The 24,489-nt window shown below is 37.9% G+C and overlaps 4 protein-coding genes across 4 annotated transcripts; 1 reads left to right on the top strand and 3 right to left on the bottom strand.

Annotated features, from left to right (window-relative positions):
* On the bottom strand, positions 1 to 3,890 carry MONOS_1128 (uncharacterized protein). Its single transcript, XM_067863796.1, has 2 exons — positions 3,837 to 3,890; positions 1 to 3,786 (listed from the first exon to the last, which is right to left on the bottom strand). Exon 2 carries the CDS (start codon positions 3,761 to 3,763, stop codon positions 47 to 49), a length of 3,717 nt encoding a protein of 1,238 aa, XP_067735855.1. The 5' UTR covers positions 3,764 to 3,786; positions 3,837 to 3,890; the 3' UTR covers positions 1 to 46.
* A 699-nt stretch (positions 3,891 to 4,589) lies between these two features.
* Positions 4,590 to 16,526, top strand: MONOS_1129 (uncharacterized protein; the record flags this gene model as incomplete). Its single annotated transcript, XM_067863807.1, has 2 exons — positions 4,590 to 14,079; positions 14,260 to 16,526. The coding sequence occupies 2 exons, from the start codon at positions 4,590 to 4,592 to the stop codon at positions 16,524 to 16,526; spliced, it is 11,757 nt and encodes a 3,918-aa protein (XP_067735854.1).
* Positions 16,527 to 16,842: 316 nt separating this feature from the next.
* Positions 16,843 to 20,027, bottom strand: MONOS_1130 (uncharacterized protein; the record flags this gene model as incomplete). Its single annotated transcript, XM_067863819.1, has 5 exons — positions 16,843 to 17,735; positions 17,823 to 18,230; positions 18,281 to 18,543; positions 18,609 to 18,729; positions 18,884 to 20,027. The coding sequence occupies 5 exons, from the start codon at positions 20,025 to 20,027 to the stop codon at positions 16,843 to 16,845; spliced, it is 2,829 nt and encodes a 942-aa protein (XP_067735853.1).
* A 1,909-nt stretch (positions 20,028 to 21,936) lies between these two features.
* On the bottom strand, positions 21,937 to 24,147 carry MONOS_1131 (uncharacterized protein; the record flags this gene model as incomplete). The annotated part of the gene is made up of 1 exon (XM_067863830.1): positions 21,937 to 24,147. The coding sequence occupies one exon, from the start codon at positions 24,145 to 24,147 to the stop codon at positions 21,937 to 21,939; it is 2,211 nt and encodes a 736-aa protein (XP_067735852.1).
* Positions 24,148 to 24,489: the final 342 nt, after the last annotated feature.

Below are 24,489 nucleotides of genomic sequence, written 5' to 3'. Positions count from 1 at the left end.
TTTCTTTCTATCTTTCTCTTCCTTCCTACCTTTTTCATTGGCATTACTAAGAATCTGGTGTCAGAGGTGGTGTGGATGGTGGAGGTGCTAAAGGTGAATCAGGTGTTGCATTTTCATCAGCATCTTCTTCGTCTTCTATTTCTCCTTCCTCTTCGCCTTCTTCTTCTTCTTCTTCCTTCTTCTCTTTCTCAACATTGCTATCCCTTTGTGTTATGATTTTTCCTGCTTTTTCCCCATTTTCTTCTTTTTCAGCTTCTTCTTCCTCTTCCTCTTCTTCTTCCTCCTCTTCCTCTTCCTCTTCCTCTTCTTCTTCCTCTTCAGTTTCCGTATCTGCTGTCTTCTTTCCTCTCAAACGCAATTTTTGTTCTCTCAACCGAGCCTTTAACTTCTCTCTCAGTTTATTTCTTAGTATTTCTGTTTCATCATCATCATCATCTTCTTCTTCTTCCTCCTCCTCCTCTTCCTCTTCCTCCTCCTCTTCTTCCTCTTTATTGTCTTCTACTGGTTTTTCTTCTCCAACTTCTTTTTCTTCTTGCTCTTCTTGCTCCTCCTTTTGCTCTTTAATATTTTCATCTTTTTCTTCATCCTCTTCTTTTCCCTCTCCTCCTTCAATCTTTTCTTCTTTTTCCTCTTTTCCTTCTTCTTCTTCTGTAACAACTTCTTCAATTTTTGCTTCTTTTACTTCAATTTCTTTTCCTTCTTCATCTTTTCCTTCTTTCTCCTCTTCCTTCTCTTCCTTCTCTTTCTCCTCTTTCTTCTTCTCCTCCTCCTTCTCTTCTTCCCCTTTTGTCTCTTCCACAACCTCTTCTTCTTCTTCTTCTTTCAATGCTTCTGATGCAGTTGCAGTTGGAAGTGAAAGTGATGTCTTGTCAGATGATTCAAGTGAGTCAGCAGTGCCAATCTGTTTGTCTGCAGCTGGTGGTGATGGTGTGGTGGAAGATATTGCAGAAGAAGAAGGAGAAGAAGGAGAAGGAGAAGAAGGAGAAGGAGAAGGAGAAGGAGAAGAAGTTGATGATGATGATAATGTAGATGAAGATGATAATGAAGACGAAGAAGAAGGCAGTGGAAGCGAACTGCTTTGTGGTGCTTCAACAGACGCACTACTTTCAGAACTGACAGGAAGAGGAGCAATTGAAATACTCACTGCATTTATTGCATTAGACTCAGAAGCAGCAGAAGCAGAAGAAAGAGAAGCAGAAGAAGAAGAGGCACTTTTTGTGGAAGAACTTCTGTTTGGCGGCAAAAGATAGCTCCAAAAGTTGTCTTGCTCAACATTCCACAGCTCATTCATCAAACTGTTGTGCACATTGCTATTATTTGTAGTGCTTGCTGAATTTGGTGTGTCTTTTTCTTCTTTCTTTTCCTCTTCTTTGGCTTCTTCTTCTTTCTTTGCTTCTTCTTTCTCTTCTTTTGGTTTCGCAATTTCAACTTTTAAATCTTTGCTTTTCTCTTTCTCTTCTCCTTTTCCAACCATCACTTTATTCACATCCTTTTGTTGAGCACTTTCTTTTTTAACCTCCTTCTTCAGCTTCTCCTTCTCCTTCTCCTTCTCTTTTACTCCTGCTGCTTCTTTCGCCTGCTCCTCCTCAGCCCCCGCATTCTCCATCTCTCTCTTCGTCCTCCTCCTGAAGAATGCATATTCCTGTATCCTCTTCACACTCTCGTCCCAGTTTTCTATCGTTATCTCCTTCACCCGCGTCCAGTTCTCCTTCTTTCCCTTTGGCAAACTTCCTCCTCCTCCTTCTCTTCCTCCACTGCTCGTTCCATCCTCATCTGCTGTCCACACTTCCACAAGACCCCACCCCAACCTGCGCATATCCTCAGAAACAGCATCTTTCGGCATTGCGCTCACAACTGGCTTTGCTGGATACATTGAAGAAGCAGGGAATGAAGAAGAAGAAGATGATGATGATGATGGAGCTATTGATGATGGCAAAGACCTGTCTGCTATTCTACCAGCACCTTTCGCGATGCCAGCAGCAGCACTGGGATTGTAGTAATGTGTGTCTACAGTCGACAGTTTCGGTCTTGCAATTGGCTTCTCCTTCGCTTTGCCCTTTGCAGTTGCTGCAACTTTTGCTTTGGCTTTAACCTTTTGCTGCTTTTTCTGTGCTTCCTTCGTCGCCAGCGTCATTTTCTCTGCTTTTCCTCCCTTCTGTGCACCCTTCTTTGCTCCGTATTTGTCTGTCCCACGATACACATCATTGCCTTCCCTGTCAGAACCCTCGTCTTCACTCGAAGACGTCTCAGAGTTGTCGCTTTCAGACGTCGTTGAGTAAGACGAGTCTGTCGATGAAGTGGAATCAGCTCTTCTGTGCCGGCGGTTGTGGTGCCCGCGGCGGGTATGCCGTTTCGGGTTGCGGTGATGGTGCCTGTGGTGATGCCCCCTCCGCTTCGAGTATTCCGCTGAGCCTGTGGAAGACGCTGATGAACCGCTGGACGAAGTGGAAGAAGAAGAAGAAGAAGAAGAAGAAGAAGAAGAAGACGAGTCGTCGTCTTCGCTGGAATAGGAGCGACTCCGGGAAGAAGAACGAGAGGTATCTGAGTCATCTGCTGATGAGTGCCTTCTTGTCCCTTTGCCGCGTTCTGAGTCTCTGTGTCGCCTCTTTCTCTCGCTGCGCTCTTCTTTCTTCCTCTCCGACTGCTCACTCACGTCCCACCAGCGCACTGTCGCTACCTGCCCTTTTGATTCAAGGCTTCCCAGTGACACAATATACTCTGCCATCCACATCTTTTCCAGTCTGACAAGCATCACTTCTTCGTCGTCATCTTCTTTGTCATCTTTATCTCGACTCTTTTCTTCTTTCTCTTTCTCTTGCTCTCTCAATTCTTTTCTCCTCAGCACAGTTAAATCAACAACAATCCCCTTTCCGTATCCGCACACAGTATTCCTTTCTTTAACTCTCTGAGGATGCTTCAAAGTGAATGAACTCAATCCAACATCTTTCTGTTTTGTTATCAGCTCCCATATCTCAGGACGACTTAATTCCTTAAGCGGCTCGTGTGGTGGGAGAAGTACAAAGCCCGTAGAAGGACTGCGACCTGATTTAGCCAGAATGTCTGCTGCTTCTGCATCCTGAATTTTCTTTGCTATAAGCGTGACGACAGCTCCTTCATTCATTCGTGGCTGAGTTGAAAACTCTACAACAATAACTGGATAGAGAGGTTGAATTGGAAGCGATGATATTTTCGACGAAATTGCAGCGCCTGCAGAAGAAAAAGGCACAAACGGTACTGTCTGCACAGGAGGGGGAGGAGGAGCTGGTAAAGCCCCTGGAGCAGATGGAAGTGAAGGGAAAAATGACGTTGAAGCAAGAGAAGAACTTGCAGAAGCAGCTAGCGGTGATTTATCTTCACCAAACGGTAAAGGTATTGCACGATTAGCAGCGGTGAAGATGTGAAGTATCTCTCTTATAACAAAAAGTCTCTTTCTTTGATCTTGGACCTGTTCAAGTACAAAAGAATTTGTAAACAGCTTTGCTTCTACTCCTTCTTCCTTCATCCATCCAGCTACAGAAATTAATACATTTGCTTGAAATGAAACTGAATTCACATAAATTGTTTGAACTTTTGTAGGTTTTAATGATTCGAAAAATGATTCCAACTGCTCTTGGCCATTGTGAATTGATGCTTCTGTTCCACGTTGAACAATTTGAACTGCGCTTGTTGAATAAAAACGGATAAGCTCTGATGGACGTTTTTGATATGTTTCATAATACAAATGAGAAAATTTCGTTCCAATTTTGTTGACGTGAGAAGACATTCGGAAAGAAACTTCAAATATCTCTAAAATTATCAAAAAAATTAATATAAATTATTTTTAAAATTTAGCACACATCTGCTTCACAGCAAAAATTTGCTTGATCGATAGAATTTGTTTGATAAATAAAAGCATATTTGATCAATATTAAAGATCTATTCATAATCATTGTATTGATATTATAAAATGATAACTTTGTTTTTCTAATGGAAACAAAACGTTTTTAAATCACTCATTAACATGTTTCCCATTATTATACGCATTGTTTGCAGGATTATAAAATAATTAAAATTCTATCTAGTTCGGAGGAATTATTGAAGCGCACTTATTGTTTGTGCTAAATAAAATATATTCATCACTCTGAGCTTGAGAAAAGTATTTATGATACTGAATGCTAAAGAGAAATGGCTTTAATCCTCCAAGACGTATTTCTTCGAATCAAAAAGAAGACCTACATAAAAAATTGACCCAAGTTAACAGTGCAAAATTAGAAAAATTCTCTCACGAAATAAAGAATTCACATTCGAACGTAACTTCACTTGCACAAGAAAATAAAGAACACACTCGCTCAAACAATAAACACCAAGAATTACACCCTTTGTGCGACTTTTATCAGTTAAGATACCCAACGGAGCATGAAATGCTTTACCCAGCAATACCATCACTTCTTCCACTTCCAGATATTTATTCGTCAATGGATGATTATAGAATTATTCTCACTGCTTCGCTTACTCAAGACATAAATCAAACTATTTTTTCGTTTGTCAAAGACTTTTACTCAAAATCTTTATTTTCACCAGATTCAAAGTCAAATAAAGATGCGCTGGCAATGTCACAGTCAGCAAATTATACAGGATCAACTTATGTAATGTGCCATTGCAAAAAACCAGCTGCCCTTCGCTGTGCTAAAAAATCTGAAACGAATAGGGGAAGATGGTTTTATACATGTGAAAAGCGAAAATGTGACTTTTTTAAATGGAGCAACACAAATCAGGGAATGAAAATGGATTCAAATGAAGGCAATCAAAGCAAAGACGCGAGCCATTTTGAAGACATAACATCTAAACTTACTCGTTCAAAGCAACTTCGACTATTTGATGAAAGTGTTTTAATAAGAACAACAAAGAGAAAAAAGAATAGAGCTAAGACAGCTCTTCAGAAGAGTAAACAAAGCAGTGATATTGGAAAAACAGAATCAAAGACAATGCAAAAGACAGAAGATGACGAAAATGAAGAAGGTCCTCCACGATATTTTTTGAAGTTGGACATATCATCTGGCTCTTCATTCGCTTCTTTGCAGTCGTTGTCAAACCAAAACACACCAGCATCACCAACAACCTCTTCGGCGACTGCCTTTTTGAAATCTTCTGCCGATTTCCACAGAGATGATATGTGGTTCATCTCCAACGTCAACTGTTTTCGGAGACCGTCACTTACACCATCAGCTTTTTATTCAGATGACAATATTTCATCACTGAAGGAGTTGAGGAGAGATATTAGCAGTCATAAGAAGTTGTCTTTATCTGCTGCTGCTTCTTCTTCAATGCCAACTCTTCCCCCATTTGTTCTTGTCTTTCGTTCATTGTTTCACGGACCTTCACAACAGGGCCTGTTTGAGGTGGAGCCAACAGATCCAGCAGCTGTTTCTATGCTATTTTCTCTTCATTCACAGATCATTAAGGAAGAAAAGGGAAGAGAAAGATTAAGAAGAGAAGCCGAACTCAATAAAGATGAAGATGAAGATGATTATGATGCTGGAGGAGATGAGAATGACAAAGATGAAGAAAATTTAGATATTGACGAATACTTAGATGAAGAAGACAACGATGAAGAAGATGACGGCTCAAAGAAAACAAGAAGAAGAAAAACAACGAGCAGATTAAAGAGACAAAAAGAAGGATTGCGTGGAGCTTTAAAGAGAGTCAGGCAATTTTCGTCTTCAGATTCAAATAAGCAACCTTCTTCTTTTTCTACTCTCTTTTCAAACAGCATTCCTCATCTTCACTTGCTTCATGGTCCGAATTCACCGATGCAACTTGAGCTTCTTAAGAGAATGTCAACGATGGAGTGGGATTGTGGCAGCGTTGGGATGCAGATGTCCCTTTCTTCAGCGCTGCATCCATCTCCAGTTAATTCTTCGTGTTCTATCTCTCTTTCTCTATCATATTTGTCGCCTTTCCTTCTGATGACTCCTCGAAAAGAGAGAATATATCACACTGCTCTGCTTTCTGCACTCAAAAATTCTGAAGTGAGCGAAGCCATTCGTGAAGATAGCAACACTTCTGCGCTTTCCACTTTCTCATCCTCCACTTCTCTTTCTCCTTTTGTTCTTCGTCATGTTCCTCTTTGCCTTCTTCTTTCTCTCCGCTCTGTGCTTGCTTCCTCATTCAATTTGAACAAAGACCAGATGAAGGCAGTTGATCAAGTAATATTGTGGTTTGACTGGACCAGGGCAATATGCATCTGCGAGGAATGCGAAAGAGGGCTGAGGAGAATGACTGAGACCGGGGAAAGGAAGGCTTCATTTAGTTTTGAAAAAGATCAAGCAGATGAAGAAGAGGCTTCTGATTATGTCCATCCATTGGGTGATGTTTTATGTAAAGCACTTTCGTTGCAAAACAACAGCCACAATTCAAATGATAGTTCATCTTCTCTTTTGATGTCTAATTCTGATGATTCTGTTAAGTTTTCTCCAATTATTCTAATCCATGGTGTGTTTGGATCAGGGAAAAGTCATCTTTTGGCTGCTATTGTTCTTTTGATATCTGCAATTTGTGATGCAGAAGCTTTTGGTGAATATTTGGTGAAGGAAAAGGAGAAAAGGAGAATGAAAACAGAAAAAGGGACAAAGAGAGCAGAGAAATTGAGCATCTGTAGAGATGACGAAAGCAATGAGGAAAGAGAGAAAGAGAAAGAGAAGGAGAAAGAAGAAGATGATTGCTTTGATTCACAGAACAACATAAAGCTGAATGAGAACAGCGGTGATTTCAACGAAGATGGAAATATGGAAGAAGAAAAATATGCTAGCAAAAGAATAAAAAAAGAGCAATGCATAAATAAGAGAAGGAAGAAGTCTATTGTCAAAGAACAAAGTGAGTTATTATTTCATAAACCTTCTCTCAGACGTCCAAATACAAGAAGCCAAAAATCAACAGAGAAATCAATAAAGGGAGAAAATTTAAGCTTCAAGGATTGGATAAACATGGCTGAAGAGATGATTCCGAAGAAGAAGACGAAAAGAGGAAGGAAAGAGATGATGAGCAAAGATGATTGCACCAATGAGAAGGAAACTAAAGATGACGATGCATTTGATGATACTGATAGAAAGAATGGAAGAAAGAATATTGGAAATAGAAAGACAAAAAAAGAAGAGAAAGAAGAGAAAGAGGAAAGCAAGAACAGAAAAAACGAGAATAATAAAGATATTGCTGACAATGATCAGATGATTAAATCTTGCAGAAGCAAATTGAGAAGTCGAAAGAGAATGAGAAGAGAAGACTGTGAAGATGAGAAGGAGGAAGAGGAGGAAGAGGAGGAGGAAGAAATCGACAATAACAAAGGTGATAATGAAGTCTGGATTGAAAATGAAGGGAATGAACAAGAATGGGAAGAAGGAGAGGAAGAAGAGGAAGAAGAAGAAGAAGAAGCTGACGAAGAATATGAAAATAAAAAAGGAATCAACGATGAAGATTATGTTCCATACAGAAAGACGAAGGCGAGATCTGCGAAGCAATCAAAACAAGATAGCATTGGACTCAAAACGAGAAAGGGCAGAAGAACAAGATTGAAAGACGACGAAGAAGAGGATGAAGGTGAAGGTGGAAGTGAAGATGGAGAAGGAGACAATGCATTTGCTGAAGAAAAAGAGGAAAATGATAAGATTAATAAAATAGATGATGAAGACACAGCTAACAGAATCAGCGAGGAGAAAGATGATTCAATTAACTCTTCAAATTTGCTATCACAAAATGATCTTTCCTTTGAAGAAAGCTTGAAAATAGGTGCAATGATTAAGGAAATTGAAGGAAAACACAAAAATTCCGTGAATGAAGAAAAATCTTCTAAAAAAGCTGAATTAACACCTCGTCATGAAGAAGACGATGAGTTAGAAAGCGATCAATTATCATCGTCTTTCTTCCCTCTTTCTCTTTATTCTCCTTCTCCTTCTCCTTCTCCTTCACCCAGTGAATCATCATCATCATCATCTTCTTCTTCTTCTTCTTCTTCTTCTATCGCAGAATCCTCTCTTTCTCTTTCTCTTACCCCTCGTGTCACATTGTGTGTATCAACTGTTGATGGCTGGCGGTTTCTTCTGAATTATCATCCGCTTTCATCTTCTCTGCTGTCTATTTCTTCTGCGAACAGCAGCGGAGAAAGAGGAGAAGGAGGCAAAAAGATGGATGAGGAAGAAAAGAAGAAGAGGAAGAGAGAAAGAGAAAGATTGAGAAGACAACAGAAGAAGAAAGAGAAAGAAAAGAAAGAGAGGAGGAGGAAAAGGAGAGAAGAGAAGAAGAGTCAAAATAAACCGATTATTAAAAAATTCAAAAGCAAAACAGCTTTTTATTATGAAGACGACGAAGCAGAAGAAGAAGAATGCGAAGAAGAAAGTGATTCAAGTGAGGCATTTGAAGATGATTATGATGACAGTTCGTATGATGATGAAAAGCATGGAGGAAGAGAAGAAGAAGATGATGATGATGAAGATAAAATGAAAGAACGCACTGGGAAAGAGATGGGGATGAAGAACAAAGAAAAGAATGCAGATGATGCTGACAGAAGAGAAAATACGTCAAATGAGACAGAAATTGGATTAAATGCAAATGATTCACTGGATCCTACTGAAGTTATCTCAACTTCTTCTGTTTCTTTTCTCCGCATTCTTCTTTCTGCCTCTACAAATGCTGCTGTTGATCGAGTCTTGTCGATTCTCTTGTCTTCCCCTTCTTCTTCTCGTTTCTTGTCTTTCTCTGCCTTTTTCGCAGACAGGTTGCTTCGATTCCTTCTGAAGCATCGCTCGTTCTATGAAAGTGGCATTGGATTAGCGCTTGTTGATCAAGAATTAGCAGATGCTGGAGAGGACTCATTAGCTCGTTATAACACCTCCTCCTCCTCCTCCTCCTCCTCTTCTTCTTCTTCTTCTTCTTCTTCCTTAATCAATTCTGATTTCTCTTCTCTTTCTCTTTCTTCTCTTTCTCTCTCTGCTTGCCCACCAAGCTTTACTCGTTTCCTTCGGCTGGGGTGTATTCGCAAAGTGAACTTGGATATTCTTCCCTTCTACTGCCACGGCGGTGCTGCGAGAGAAGAAGAGATGGAAGATACGAAGCAGATGATAGCGAAGAAGGAAAGCGAATTAAAAGAAATTCGAAAGAGAATCAGAGAAAGAATGGCGAAGAGGGGGCTTTTGTGGAATGAGAAGGAAGAGGAGGAGAGGAGGAAGAAGAGGGAAGCAGAGATGATGATGGGGAATGGAAGAAAGATGTCAAATAAGTCTGGAAAACAAAGGGGAAAAAAGAAGAATACGGAAGAATTGGATGGAAATGATAAAAGTGATGGAGAAGGAGAAGGTGCTAATAAGCTGTTGAATAAAGGGAAAGTGTCTCTATTGCTTTGGAACAAAAATGCTAACACTGGAAGCAATCCTTTGAATTCAACAAAAAGCAAAATCGGAAGCTTGCGTTCAAATAGATTAGCAAATGGAAAACTTTTATCTGGATTGTCTAGTTCTTCATTGAAGAATCGTATTTCTGTTGGCAATGAAGCAAATGAAGCATTTAATGAAGGAGAAGAAGAAGGAGAAGGGGAAGGTTATGAAGCAGAGAAAGAAGAATACAAAGAATACAAAGAAGAAGAAGACAGAATCAAAGAAGCAGCAGATTTTGATGAATATGAAGTGGATGAAGAAGAAATGTACAGAAGGAGAAGGGAACAAGCGCTAAGAGAACAAGAAGAGAGAGAAAGAAACGAGGAAGAAGAGGAAGATGCGTTAATTGAGGAAGAAATGAAGCTTATGCACAAAATAGAGGATGAAATCATCAACCTGAAAATCATCCAAAAGAGGTTGTTTTCTGCTGTCCAGTCGCGTTTTCTTCTGATGAACGCTGACAACAACACAACTCAATTGTCTTCTGATGCAAGCAATGTGGCATCTTTATCTGCAGCTGTAACAAAAACAAAAGGTATTACTTCAACATCATCATCAACAGCATCATCATCTTCCACTTTCTCTTCTTCCTCTTCTGCTTCTTCTTCAGCAAAATCTGAGCAGCATCCAAAGCAAACGACACAGGAATTCTTCAATCTTCTTCGATTGGATCAGTCTCATCACAGTCTCATTGAATCAACAGCACTGAAGGCGATATCAGCATCTCCTCTATCATATTTGTTGGACTCTTCTGCAACCTCATCATCGTCATCATCATCTTCTTCTTCTTCTCACCCCTCCTTCTTCTCTGCCTCATCCCCCACGCTCCGTCTTCTCTCCACTACCAGTGCATACACAGCCTCCTCTTTCTTTGATGACTTCTCTTCTTCTGTAGTCATCCTCGATGAAGCATCCCAGATGACTGAGATGAATGCCTTGCTCCCTATCATCAGAGCAAATAAGTGCCAGCGGCTGATTCTGGTGGGCGATCCTCTTCAGCTGTCTCCTACAACAACTAATACAACTAATAATAATAGCAATAATAGTTCGTATTCATCTGGTGGAAATGGTTATTCTTACTCGTTATCATCGTCATCAATGTCTTCTTCTTCTTTTTCCTTCTTTTCTGGTTTTTATGGCGATTCAGATACAAACTCGTTTCTCTCTTCTTTTCCCTCTTCTCTGAGTGCTTTTGCATCATCTTCTGCTCGAAATCCTTATTCTTCTCAAGCCCTCTTTCCTTCTCCCCATTCTCCTCCTCTTCTCGTTCATCCTCTTTCTTCCTCTGCCATTCTTTCACTGCTGTTTGCTAAAGTCCCTTCTTCCTATCCTTTGCCTCTGATCACTGGCGAGTGGAGAGAAAGAATGAAAGACGTCAGCAAACGAAGAATTGTTACTTCTTTGGAGGCAAAACAGAAAATTGCTGCTTCTTCAAATAGCTATGCATCTTTTTCTTCTTCTGCTTCTTCTCTTTCTCGCTTGCTGAAATCGTTGTCTTCTTCTCATTTGTCATCATCATCATCATCTTCTTCTTCTTCTTTTAGTGCTTCCCTTTCTCTTTCTTCTTCTTCTTCAAATTCTCTTTCCAATCAATTTCTGGATCTTCTATTGAAAAAGAGTCAAGGAAAGATTATTACAACCAACGAAGCATCTGCTGTTGATTATCTTCTCAATTCTTGTTTAATAAGACCTTCATCATCATCATCATCTTCTTCTTCTTCTTCCTCTTCTATAGTTTCTTCTTCTTCTGCATCATTAATCAGATTCACCAACACTCTCTCTGCTCTATCTTCATTAATATCCACCTCATCCTGTTTGAGCCTGTCTCTTTATCCTTCTCCATTTATTGGCTCTTCCAGTGTATTCCTTTCAACTAAATTCGATTCTTCTATGCTTTCTTCCTCTTCTCCTTCACATGGCTCTAGCTTGTTCGGTAATTCTTCGTCTTTTGATGGATTTCCTTCTTTTTTGAGCAATCAAAACGAATCGTCATCATCATCATCTTCTTCTTCTTCCTCCTCCTCCTCTTCTTCTTCCTCTTCTCGAAGGAAAAGCACAAACAACGTCCACTCACTTCTGAAGAATCTCTCTCAGCGCAATCAACGAAAATCCACTCCGCAAAAGAGAGAAGAATCCAAAATGGCAGATGAAGAGGGAGAGCAAGCAGAGCAGTTGCAAAGAGAAGAGAAGGTGAATGGATCGAGTTTGACAGAGGATGACGTGAATGTTCTGTCAACACCTGTCAGAACTCCTTCTTTGCTATCATTGCCTTCGCTTTCTCCTTCTCCTTCTCCTTTTTCTTCTTCTTCTCTTGCTTCATCTTCCTCTTCTTCTCTATCTTCTTTATCTTCCACTTCCTCACATCGTTCATTGACTTCTCCTTTTGACTCTCAAAACGCATCGCAAACGCCAACCACAAGTTTATCAAACGCCTCTTCCTCTGAAATATCATCACAATCACAGACACCCACGACACAACTTACTCCTCTCTCTTCTACAACTTCTGCATCTTCCTCTTCTTCCTCTTCTTCCTCTTCTTCCTCTTCTTCCTCTTCTTCCTCTTCTTCTCCTCGTCTTTCTCCGATAACTTCTCCTTCGTCTTCTCTTTCTCCTTCACTTCCTTCTCTCAACTCCGTTGATTCAACTCCATCCACTCCACATCACCTTTTCTCATCACCTTCTTCCCCTTCATCTCCTTCTTTTGTCTCAAGATCCTCTTCTCCTTCTTCTCCTTCTCTGTCTCCTTCTTTGACTCCATCTGTCCCTCCTTCTTCGCTTCCTTCTGCCACTGACCTTATCCTCCCTTCTTCTGCCATCCTCGACCGCTCTCTGAACTCTCTCACGTTGTTTGTTCGTTTGGCACGCTCGGCTCTTGTGCTGAATAGAGAAGAGATGATGAGTAATGAGAGGAAATTGGATGGAGAGAAGGAGAATAAAGAAGATGAAAGCACTGATAATAACAAAAGAAAAGACGACGAAGAAGAAGACGATGAAACAACAACGCAACCTATCAGTAATTCATCAAATAAAACCACATCTGAACGATCAACAACATTAACATCATCTTTTCATTCACACTCACATTCGCATTCGCGTTCACTTTTTTCACTCAATCTCTCGCCAGCCTCGTCTCCTTCTCCTCCAGTCCTTGTTCTACTGCGCACACAGCACAGATGCCATCCAATGATTGGCTCACTCACTGACAAGCTGTTTTATTGCGGCACTCTGAAGAATGGAACATGGAAGAAAGAGGCAATCAGCAATAAGAAGACAAATAACTCAATTGAAGGAAAAGAAAACAATGTTCCACAAATTGATGAGCAGTATGTTTCTGTGAATGAAGCATTGATCCCTTCTGTTGTGCCTCTGCTTCCTTCTCTTTTTCCTCTTTTGTTTATTGATTGCACAGATACTGTCGAATCTGCTTCTGCTTCTTCCTCGTCTTCTGCATATGCTGCAAACAGCAAGAGTATGATGAATGAAGGCGAAGCGAAGAAAATCGCTTTGTTTTTGAAGGCACTAATAAGAGAGATTGAATGGAAAAGAGAAAAATGCGGTATTATTATCACAGATGGCTTGTCAAGCGGATCTTCCTCAGATGAATATGGAGAAGAACAAAGAGAAAGTGAAGGGTCTTTTGTGATTGTTAATCAAACTAATGATGAAGAAGAAGATAATGATGACAACGAGAAGCCAGACGAAGGCTTATCTCTTTCAAATAACGGCTCATCAAACAATTCTGTCTCAGACAATTTTGAAGCATTATCTCAATCACCGCTCACATCTCCTGTCACAATTGGAGTGATCAGCTTGTACAAAGGGCAGATTCCTGTTCTCAAGAAGGAGATAACTCGGTTGTTACTACCAGAAATGGAGAGGATAAAAAGACAAAGAGAACTCAGATGGAAAACAGCGCTGCTATCGCCACAGTCTGCTGAAAAGGAGATGAGACAAAGAAATAGCGTGGAAAAGACATATGATGTTGTGAGTCCGACTGAAATGGAGAAAAAGAAAGAGCTGAATGAATCAAGCGAGAGAATTACAAAATCCATTGAAAATGAAAAAGATGAAGCTATTGGGGCATCTGAACATAATAATCAAGAAGAAGAAAGAAAAGATAGTAAAAGCGACGATATTGATTTGGAAAGAGATCAACTTGAAGGTGAGATTGAACCTGAATTACTTGAGAATGACATTGAAAGCCTGCCAATTGAAGAGTTTGAAGATGAGAAAGAGACGCACACAGATATTAGTTCCGTGAATGCAAATGATGCTAGCGGTGAAGCTAAAGTTGAACTTGAAGAGAATGATGTGAACATCAATGCTAATGGAGGATTTAATGAGAGCATAGACAATCATGTTGGTACAAAGGTTTTGCCAAACACAGAACATAAGAAACTGACATCAGATCCTTGTCAATCATCTTCATTTGCAAATTCTAATGATATTTCATTTTCTCCAAAGAAAACTAACACTCCATCGTCCCCTTCTCATTTATTGGCTCCAAAAACTCCGTCTGTTACTTCTCCCACATCTTCTTCCTCTTCTTCACAAACATTCCAAGATTCCTTTGCTCTTGTTTGCCAGTTTTTCCACATAACATTGTCGACTGTTGATGCATTCCAAGGAAATGAATGCGACATCATTTTGGTTTCAACATGCAGAACAACAGGATTGGGTATGCCTCCATTTTAATATGTATTCTTTTTCTGTTGCTATTGATAAGCGAATAAATATTAGTAATATTTTCTAAAGCATTTTTCTTATTCTTTCTTTCTTTCTTTTATGAATAATTATTTATTTATTTGTTATCCCACTATTTTATTAAAATGAAATACAATCCAACTACTCCCACCAGGTTTTCTCTCTTCTCCGCAGCGTTTGAACGTGACAATCACCAGAGCCAAGCGGCATCTTGTTCTGTTTGGGTGTGAAAGAGTTCTGTCAAGAAGTGCATTGTGGGCACGTGTGATGCAGATGGCAAAGAGGCAGGTGAAACGAGTGGCTATCAAAGAAAAAACCGCAAAGGAAGAAGGAAGCAAAATGAATAGAAAATTTGTGGATGTGAAGTTGGGATGGATGAAAAGCAGTGAAAATCCTGAGGCGATGTTGAAGTCCAACAGATGTATTGTGGATGTTTATGAGAATCCTTATATGGAGTTGGGCTCAGAAGAAAAAGAACCAGAAAAAAGGAACAAGACTCAAAAACATAACAATGGAAATGAAGAAGTGTCATCTTGTGATGCAAATGGAACGAAAAATGAAGATGAAACCAAAGAAAAGGAAATGAAAGATGAAGAAAAGGATGAAAATGCAAAGGCACTATTTGGAGCTCATAGTAAAAAAACAGAAAGCAAGAAATGCTATCAATTGCAAGAGAAAGAAAGAGAAATATTAAAACAATTTGTGGAAAGAGATCTGCTCATAAAGAAAACTAAAATAAATGAACCAAAAAGAGAATCTGCTTCATATGATGATATGTCATACTCAGCAGAAGAAGATGATGAAGAAGGCAGCAACGAAACACAAAGAAATATTGTTCGCCCATCAAAGCCAAGTTATCATCCAGCTAATTCTTCTCCTTCTCGTCAAAACGCTGAACCAATCAAGGCATCTTCTCATTCTTCAATTGCTTTGTCATCTGCTCCATTAAAGCCAAGCCTTCATTCCCAAACTGTCCAATTCACAAAGCCATCCGTTTCTTTTTCATTTTCATCACCTTCATCTTCATCGCAGGGATGGAGTTTATCTTCTCTGACAACTCTGCAATCACCAACGAAAGAAGAAAACAAAACACAAAATAAAGTTGATGAAAGTTCACCTTCGTCTTCGTTTTATTCTGCTCCTGCTTCTGTTTCTGTTTCATCTTCTTCTTCCTCTTCTTTTTCATCGTCGACTTCGTCATCTTCACCATCTTCATCTTTATTTTCCTCTTCATCTTCCTCTTCATCACCATCTTCTTCATCATTGCCTTCATCTTCAACCTCATCTTTCTCAAACACTTCCTCTTTTTATTCGCGTCCTTCATCTTCATCTCCTTCATCCTCAAATCTATCTTCTTCGTTATCATCTGCGTTACATAATTCTTCTTCATTTTCAAGTTCTTCTTTATCATCATCATCTTCTTCTTCTTCTTCTTCTCCACCTTCATCATCTTCTTCTTTGCTTTCTTTGCCTTCTTTGCCTTCTTTGCCTTCTTTTCCTTCTTTTCCTTCTTCACATTCTGATTTGCCACTATCATCGTCAACACCTCCTCCGTCATTTTCATCATCATCAACGAAATCAACAAAATCAACTACATCAACGAAATTTTCGGCATTATCCACATCGTTACCATATTCTTCTTTGTCTTCTTCTTCCTCCTCTTCCTCTTCCTCCACTACTGGTACCACTTTCACTACCTCCTCCTCTTCTTCCTCTTCCTCTTCCTTTTCCTCCTCCTCTTCTTCTTCTTCCTTCTCTTCTTCTTCTTTGCTGACTAACTGTCCATCACCCCTTTCTTCGTCGACTCCCATTCAATCGAAATCTCCTTTACAGTCTTCACATCAGAATCCTTCACCCAATTCACGTCGCACATCAAGTGCTCTTTCGTCTTTAAAAGGAAAGACATTCAGTTCGTTGAAATCATCTTCCTTGAAATCTGTAGCATCACCTATAGATAAAAAAAGCACCCTTCCTCCTGCTAATGAAATTCATAACTCAGATGCTGCATCCAAAAGCACTGGTATGAAGCCATCTCCTTTGCTGAACACAAAAGCATTACCTCTTCAAACTCCTTCTCAAACAACTTCAGCTTCTCTTCAATCCACATCGAATTCACTTCCAAAATCATCCACTTCTTCTCCACTTCTTCCGCCAGATTCTTCTTCTCACCCGCCTACACCTTCACTCTCTCCAGTGAAGCCGAAAATTCCTGCTGCTCCTTTCAAAATAACAGCTCCCCCTCTTTCGTTCTGTTTCTTATCTCCTTCATTTGCTGCAACAACAGCTGCATTCATTTCACACAAGTCAAATCAGCCAGAAACAAATAGAACGAATGGGGCTGTTCAAAAGAACAAGTCAATTTCATCGCTTAATGCCAAGAAATCAGGTGATCTCGATTGCCTGGATGACTTTGGAGATTGATGCAAGATATGTGCTCGGTGTAATTTATTGTTTAATATTTTTATTTTCATTTCAAAAATCAAAAATCATCAAAAAATTGTATATTCATTTGAAGCAAAAATCCAAATGAAGCATTTTTCACTGAAATAATTTTTCACCAGAAAAAATAGGATAGCATTCTTCTGGTTTTGAAGTGAAGTGCGAGATTCAGAGCAGTGAGGAAGAGAAAATAAAAAACCAAATTCAAATTTGACGTGAAGAAGTGCACGAAGATAAATATTTATTAATTTGTAAAAAAAATCTGTTTTTCAGACAAGAAAAAGAAGTTCATCAATTCTCATGCAGATTTTTGTTTTGCTGTATTTGAATTTCCTTTTTTCTTTTCTTGTTTGCCACGAGATTTCCCCTTTTTAGTGGGGGCTGCTGATGCTGAAGATGAAGACGAAGACGATGACGATGAAGAAGAAGAAGATGATGATGATGATTTCTGTCCAGCATCAGAAACATTCCTTGCATCAGCCAGAATGCCATTCTCATCAGGATTCTCAGGTGTAATGGAGTTGATCTTGGAGCTTTCTTCAATCAGCTTGTCGCTCCCGAATCTTCTCGCAAAGTCCACAAGATTGAGCCCCCCAAACTGCCTCTGCAGCATCGGAAATTGCTCCAAGCGCTCCAAAATCCGCTGCCGCTTCTGTTCCGCTGTCTCTTCTTCTTCACTTCCTCCATTCTTCTTGTTCTTCTTTCCTTTCTTCTTTTCTTCTCCTTTCTCGTCTTTTCCTTCCTTCTCCTTCCCTTCCTTTTTTTCCTTCTCCAGCATCTCCTTCATCTTCTCGATCTGTTTCACTCTTTCCTTCATCGCCTTCTCCTTCTCAATCTCCTTCTCTTCCTCCGGGCTCCTTCTCATTGACATCCGCTGCCAAATCAGCACCGCCACTCCCATCAGCGCAATAATGAACGAAACTGGCAGAGACCCAAACGCTGTGGTGAAGAATAGTGTGACAAAGAAGCGCTGCGCAATGGTAAAGATGGTGTAAAAACAAGCTGTCACCATCCAAATCATATGCAGCTTCCCTTCTTCTTCTAACCCTTCGCGCCTCCGCTTCTTTGCTTGCGACGGAAGGAAGAATGCAATGAAGAAGAGGACAAGAGGTACAACGAATTCAATACGCAAAAGACATGGAAGAAGCGTTTCTTTCAGAAAACATGCAACTGAATTAGGCACAGAGCGATCTAAAGTATTAAAAAAGTGATTTTATCAAATTATTTATAAAAATAAACATTAACGTTTCGATTTTTCAAATTTTTAAGCAATGGTACCGTTTTCTTTTATTCCGATAAGAATTTGAGATTGGAAAGGAATCATTCTGAACGGATTGACAGAAACTGGGATCGCAGAATCCATTGCCCACAACTCCGACATTCGGACAATTAACAATATCAGCATAGAGGCACAGCCGATTCCTGGATATTGTGAAATAATTGGTGCAATCATTGCGAGTGGTATAAGAATTAAAGGAGCAATCGAGAAGAATTCAAATTCAATAACTGGCGCAACTAGAACAGTTGCAATGAATGTATTATTTTTTAACATTTCCATTTGAAGTTTTGTCTTTTCCTTTTTCAATGCTTCTGGATCAACATTTGTTGGTGCTGCTTCATCTCCATCATCATCATAATTGGATAATTTATCGCCTGCCATTTTTAAAAATTCCTCTTTTTCCTTTTCTAAGAAAAAATAATGATAAAATCTTTTTGAAAAATTATAAAAAGCGCACCATATTGACGTTGAGCTGCTAAAAGCTTCTTTTTTGGAGATGAAACTCGTATATGATATTCTCCCATTGTCAACTGAAATTGTCCATATCTTATTTTACAACCATATCCGCTTAGCCCCTCGAATTTTTCGTTTATGATCCGCCGCGGAAAAAATGAAGAAACATTTTCGACTTTCGTAAAATTGCACCGAAAATCATATTCTTCAGGATTAAATTTGTCATCCCTTCCATCCCAAATTCTTCTTGTATGAGTTGATACATTTCTATTTTTGAATAATTATTTTCAGCAATTTACCATTTAATTATTTAAAATTGTGTTTAGTCAAACCCAAATGGAGAAAAAATATAAAAATCTAAGTGCCTATATAACGCATGAAAGCGGTCAACTGTAAACAATCGACTTTGCTTGCTTATATTTGGAGTTAAAAAAATTGGGTTGAACATTCCCTCTAACAAAAAATAATCAATGAAAGAAAAAGAATGCATATATTTACCTCTAAGATTAACGGAAATTGTGCGATTTTCTTCGCATAATGCTGCTGCAAATAAGCAAAAAAAGAAAATCAAGTCCATTGAATTTGAATGAGGGCATATTTGATCAACCATAAGGTAAATTCTGTTCTCTATATGGAAATGTCTTCCCTTCAAATCTTTTTGCAACTGTTGATTGAGGAATGGATTTTTCTCTTTTTATGCTCTGGGAATGATATTGCCTTGCGCCTTTGTCATTTTCAGGTGGTTGGTGAGAATCTGAAAATGTAGTTGATTCTGCTGAATCATAGTATTGCTGCTGCCTAATTGGAATTGGTGTTGGAGCTTTTCTTTTATATTTTGGTGTATATACAACTGAGCTATACGGGCTTCGTGTTGATGAAGGAAGACGAGGCTTAAAGATTGGTATCTCAAATGAAAATGATGGAGATGATGGTAGTGGAAGTGCAAATGGAGAATCCGGAGGAGGATATGAAAAAGGATCTATATTTTTGTCAAATGGATGGTGAATGAAATTTTCTTCTGTCGTATTCGCGTATGGAGCGGAATCGTTGTCAAGAAATTGAACATCAATTCTTGTTTGATTTTGAATTTCACGTTGTATGGTTGAAGAAGATGAATTTTTTGTTCGTATTTGGGTTTCGTGAAGTAATGAAGGAGTAAATGGGGGATATGAGGTGTTATTATTTTGTGAAGAAAAGGAAAATTGATGCGAATTTGATTGATCACTCAATGAAGCAGGTTCATCATGCTCAAAATCAATTCCCCAATAAAGAGGAATTTTTGGATAGAAAGGCATAACTTTTTGCTGTTTAGAAACACGTTCCTTCAGATCCAATGTATTTGGAGTTTGCTGATAATTTCGTCCCGTTGTTTGCGATAATTCGAAATTTGGTGGAGAGAAAGCTGGCGTTTTGTTTGGAATAGTTTCTGGAACTGGCACGTTTAATTGCTCGTGATTTTCGATAGTGGTTGGAATTGGAAATGTCCGAGACGTTGTCGATTCATGCGGAATATGTTTTGAAGCAATAAAAACTGGAATAAGCATTGAATTGTCTGAAGAATGCACATCTTGATGCGCATGCAAATCTGAAGTACCTTTTAATGGTATGTTTTCATTTTTACGGTCAAAATCTTGCACATTAACACCAAATTCAGTTAGTAAATCAGCAAAACGACGATCATTAGAAACTTCGTTCTCTGATAAAGACAAATAGAGTTCGATAAAAGCAATAAATAGAATAGAATATTTCATAAAGGATATGTCATATAAAAATCCTTTGTTGTTCGTTTTTATTTTCTCAATACAACAACAATTTTTACAGCAACATATTTATTCTTTATGGTTATAGAACAATTCTTTTTGAAACAAATGTTTAATATTTTAAAAATAAAAGATGATTCATCATTAAGTTAATTTTTTTTTCATTAAGCTCATATAACATCCACCAAAAATCATTCGAATTCGAAAAAAAATAATTCTAATTAGGAATTAAAAATAAAAATAAGTAATTTATAAATTCGATTTCGAAAAGGAATACAGTTATCGTATAAAATACCGGACATCTCACAAAATACCAGACAAGATCAATATCTCAATAACCGAAAGAAGAAAAATTCTGTCAATTTTCCTCAAAATACATCTCATCAATGCAAACTCAATTGATAAACGAGACTTTCAAAACAGCTTCATTTGCGCTCAGAATAAAGTATTTTTTTAAACTTCGGAGAAACTCAAAATCCTATTTTTCCGAAACTTCAAAAATTGATTCTTATGAGCACCAATGAAGCTGTTTTGAAAGTCTCGTTTATCAATTGAGTTTGCATTGATGAGATGTATTTTGAGGAAAATTGACAGAATTTTTCTTCTTTCGGTTATTGAGATATTGATCTTGTCCGGTATTATGTGAGATGTCCGGTATTTTATACGTTATCTGTATCATTCACTCAACAAAAAATATTCGACATAAAATAAAATAAAATTAATCCATTCTCAATTTTATTTTATTTTATTTTATTTTATTATTTATGTGGGTCAAAATATTTTTCATCAAGCATTTTCATTGAAAAATTATGCATTTTTCATTGACTTTTTCATATCAAAAAACACTATAAAAATGGGTCCATTTTTTAACATTCCTGAAATGATGGGAAACTACATGTTATGATTTCAATGATACCTGTTTAAGGATATGAAAATCAATCTTATTTTGAAATCTGAGAGAGCGAAATAAAGTTATGAGTGAAACAATTTTTCAATGCCTTGTGCAAAAAAAGCTTGAAAGTCCGTATTTTCCCCCATTTATTTATTTATTATTATAATTTTTTGCATAAAATATATCGTTTTCACTTTCAAGTATATAAAACTTTTCTTTGAAAAAAAAATACATAAAAATTCTAATACAAAATTGAATTGTCGAAATCTTCCCTTTTTTAATCAACAAAAAAATCAAAAAAAATTTTTTTTTCAAAGTCATTTGTTTCTATTTTTGAAATTCACTTAATTGAATAATCTGGAAAAAAAGTTATCCAAATACAAATAAAAATGTGTGTGCAAATCACGCAGTGCAAATTATTTATTAATCAAGCCAAATTTTTCATCGTTTCGAAATTAAAATATTCTTTTTCAAAATTGAATTATTTTTGATGTATCATTCAAATGATGATTTTTCAAAAAAAAAAAAAAAAATCAGGAAAAAAAAAGAAAGAAAGAATTATCAATAATTTGAATAGATATTAAAACCATTATAAGGAATTACAATAGAGTATGAAGCGAAGCAATGCATAATAAAAGCGAATGGTGTCATAATGAAAATAAGTAAAAGTATTTTTTTGAATTATTTGAGCAAAAATTGCTTCTTGAGATCGAAAAGGAAATAAAATAATTGTAAAAAATGTACGTAAAAAAATTAACGAAAGGTTGTTAAATGATCTCATATAACTAATCAAATTGAATAATTCAAACAAAGCTCTTACTTATTTTGGAATTTACATCATTTACTATGCCTTTTAAAACTTCAAACATTGGTTTTGATGACAACAATTTTACAAATAGAAAGTGATTGCTGAACATCAATCGAATAAATAAACAAATTGATGAAATATCATTTAATTGCCCAAACTTCCTGTTACAGCAACTGTTACAGGAAGCTAAACTTTATTATTTACACATTTTGCCGTTTTACAAACGAGTTTACGATGGAGTTGACGATAATTGAAGCATCTTCGTACCAAGCAGACGTCACTTTCAAGGTTTTAATTATCTCAAGTCCATTTTTGATCGTTGTCAGATTTTCTGCAAAAATCGAATTAACAGCACGATGTTTCTGTGGGAACAGTCCAAGCGAAAGAATGCAATTACATAGAGAATTATCGCTTTCTCTTGTTGCTTCCAATTCGACTGTTGAATTGGAGGAACATGTTTCGTTCATCTCTTTTGATGCTTGTTGCAACGAGTCAAACAAATAGATAACTAAATCTCGGATATTTGAAGACAACTGAAGAGTGGTGCTGTTGCTTTCTGAAAGTGCAACCTCCTTCATCCAGTTTGGTTCAGATGGAAACGGGAGTTTAAAAACATGATACAAAAGAACTGGGTTTTGTGTTATGCTGTTGAATACAAACGGAACAAAGGCTCTTGACGGTGGACGATGGAGCATTGAGGGATCAATTTTTGACTTTTGCAAAGAAAGCATATAAATCTTCTTGATTGTTTGGTACTTTTCCACGACTGCTCTTTCGATGGAATCGAGAGATTTAGCAAATCTTCTGCAAGATTCTGTTTGAGAATATCCTTTCTCTTTCTCATTTAACTGCCTTCTCCATGGTTCTTTTTCTTTTTCTTTGTATCCTTTCTCCTCAACTGCATTATCTCCAACATTTGAAGAAATAGAGATCATGAAATTGGTATGTTTATTCAGTAGTGGATTCAAATTAAGATATGAAATAACTGGAAGCTGCTGCTCAGTTTTCAGCACTTTATTGGCATTGTCAGACTCAGTCATAAAATACAGAACAGTCTCTAGCGAAATCAAAATTCTTTTAACAAGGGCAAATGAAGGCTCATCGAGAATATTTATCTTTGAGATCTCAGAATCTTCCAAATAATGCAAGCTGAACAATTTAATCCGTGAAAACTGTGTGTTATTAGCTCTGATCATCCTCTCAACCTTCTCAGCTATCTGCAGAACAAGATCAACCAAATACCAACGCAATTCAGTTCTCAGGAAGTCTTTCTCCTCCGCGCTCGAATTGTCAGTTGCGAGAACGATAAGTGACTGGTCAATATTTGAGTAGCAAAAACTGTCTCTCTTATAATTTAAACGAGGTGGGGAAAATTCTGGAATGTTTCCTGCAAGAGAGTCATGATATTGAAAAGCTAAATCGAGTCCATTTGTTAAACAGCCGAATATTACGAACAAGTAGAGGAGTTTTACCGTGACTGTATCTGCATCAAAAACAAATGGAAGAAGGCAGTGCAGATGCCTCAGTGATTGAATGCGCAATGCTGTTTTCGTATAGCACGAGGTATGAGCAACCAGCAACCAAATGAAATCAATCTGTGAGATATCATCTGGCATAATTATGTGATTTTCATCGATTATAACATTGGTGAGATGGGGCAATACAGGAACAGCTAATTTTGGTGCATTTGTTGGCTTACGACAAGCAATCTGACGCACAAAAGAAGAAGTGAGATGAAGAGGAGGAAAAGAGGGAGAGGGAGAAGGAGAAGTAAAAGCATGGAAAGCAGGGAAAGAAGGACAGGATGGAGAAGATGGAGAAGAAGAAAGAGGTGGAAGTGGAGGTAGAGGTGGAAGTTGAAGAAAGAGAGAAGAAGAAGAGGAGAAGGAAGAAGAAGAAGAAGAGGAAGAAGAAGAGGAAGGAGGAGGAGGAGGAAAAGAAGAAGAAGAAGAAGGAGGAGGAGGAGGAAAAGAAGAAGAAGAAGAAGGAGGAGGAGGAGGAGATGATGATGATGATGATGATGATTGAGAATATGTCAAGGTCGAATCGAGATAACTGTCGAGCTGCTGGAAGATCGTGACACATGACTTTAAATTATCTTTTCTTTGGTAAAAAAGCAACTTTAAATAGAAATGAATGAAACATTCAGCAACGTCAAAATACTGAAGCTTGTTCGCGGAAGGTAAAGGCGGGTCAGGTGAAAGAGAGTTGCAGTACTTCACAAAGAGAGAAGAAATGGTGTGCTGCAATTCTTTGATTGAGTTTGAGCTGTTCATTTTCGAGAGTATTGTCAGATATGAGTCGGGAAGTTGGATGCTTGTTGGATTTACGAAGAAATATTTAATGCATGTTTCAATGTGTGATGTAAAAACAATACCCAAACTGGCATCTCTCTTCAGCCCAATTCGCATTTCACTCGGAATTTCGGAATCGTTTTTGAAAATTGACAGTGAAAGAGGAACAAATCCATGCCAATCATCCCACATTGATTTTGAGGTGGACGGATTGGCAAGGCAAAGCTTGTGTTTGATGGGGAAGAAGCAGTCACAAAGAAATCTGATGAAAAGTTCAGTGTTTTCCTCAGTAAATTTGCCACTTCCATTGAAAAATGCATTAAACACGCAATACGAATAAATCGGATATCGAAGAACAAGAAAATTTATTAAAGAAAAGTTTAAGGCTTCAGTCAATTTATTGCTTCCTTTAAAATTTTGAACTATCAAACTTATCCAATGGGGCATGTTAATTTTCTC

Source organism: Monocercomonoides exilis (genome assembly GCF_001643675.1).
Source record: "Monocercomonoides exilis strain PA203 chromosome Unknown scaffold2-2631571, whole genome shotgun sequence".
Taxonomy (NCBI): domain Eukaryota; phylum Preaxostyla; order Oxymonadida; family Polymastigidae; genus Monocercomonoides; species Monocercomonoides exilis.
This window is presented reverse-complemented; position numbering and strand designations above follow the sequence as displayed.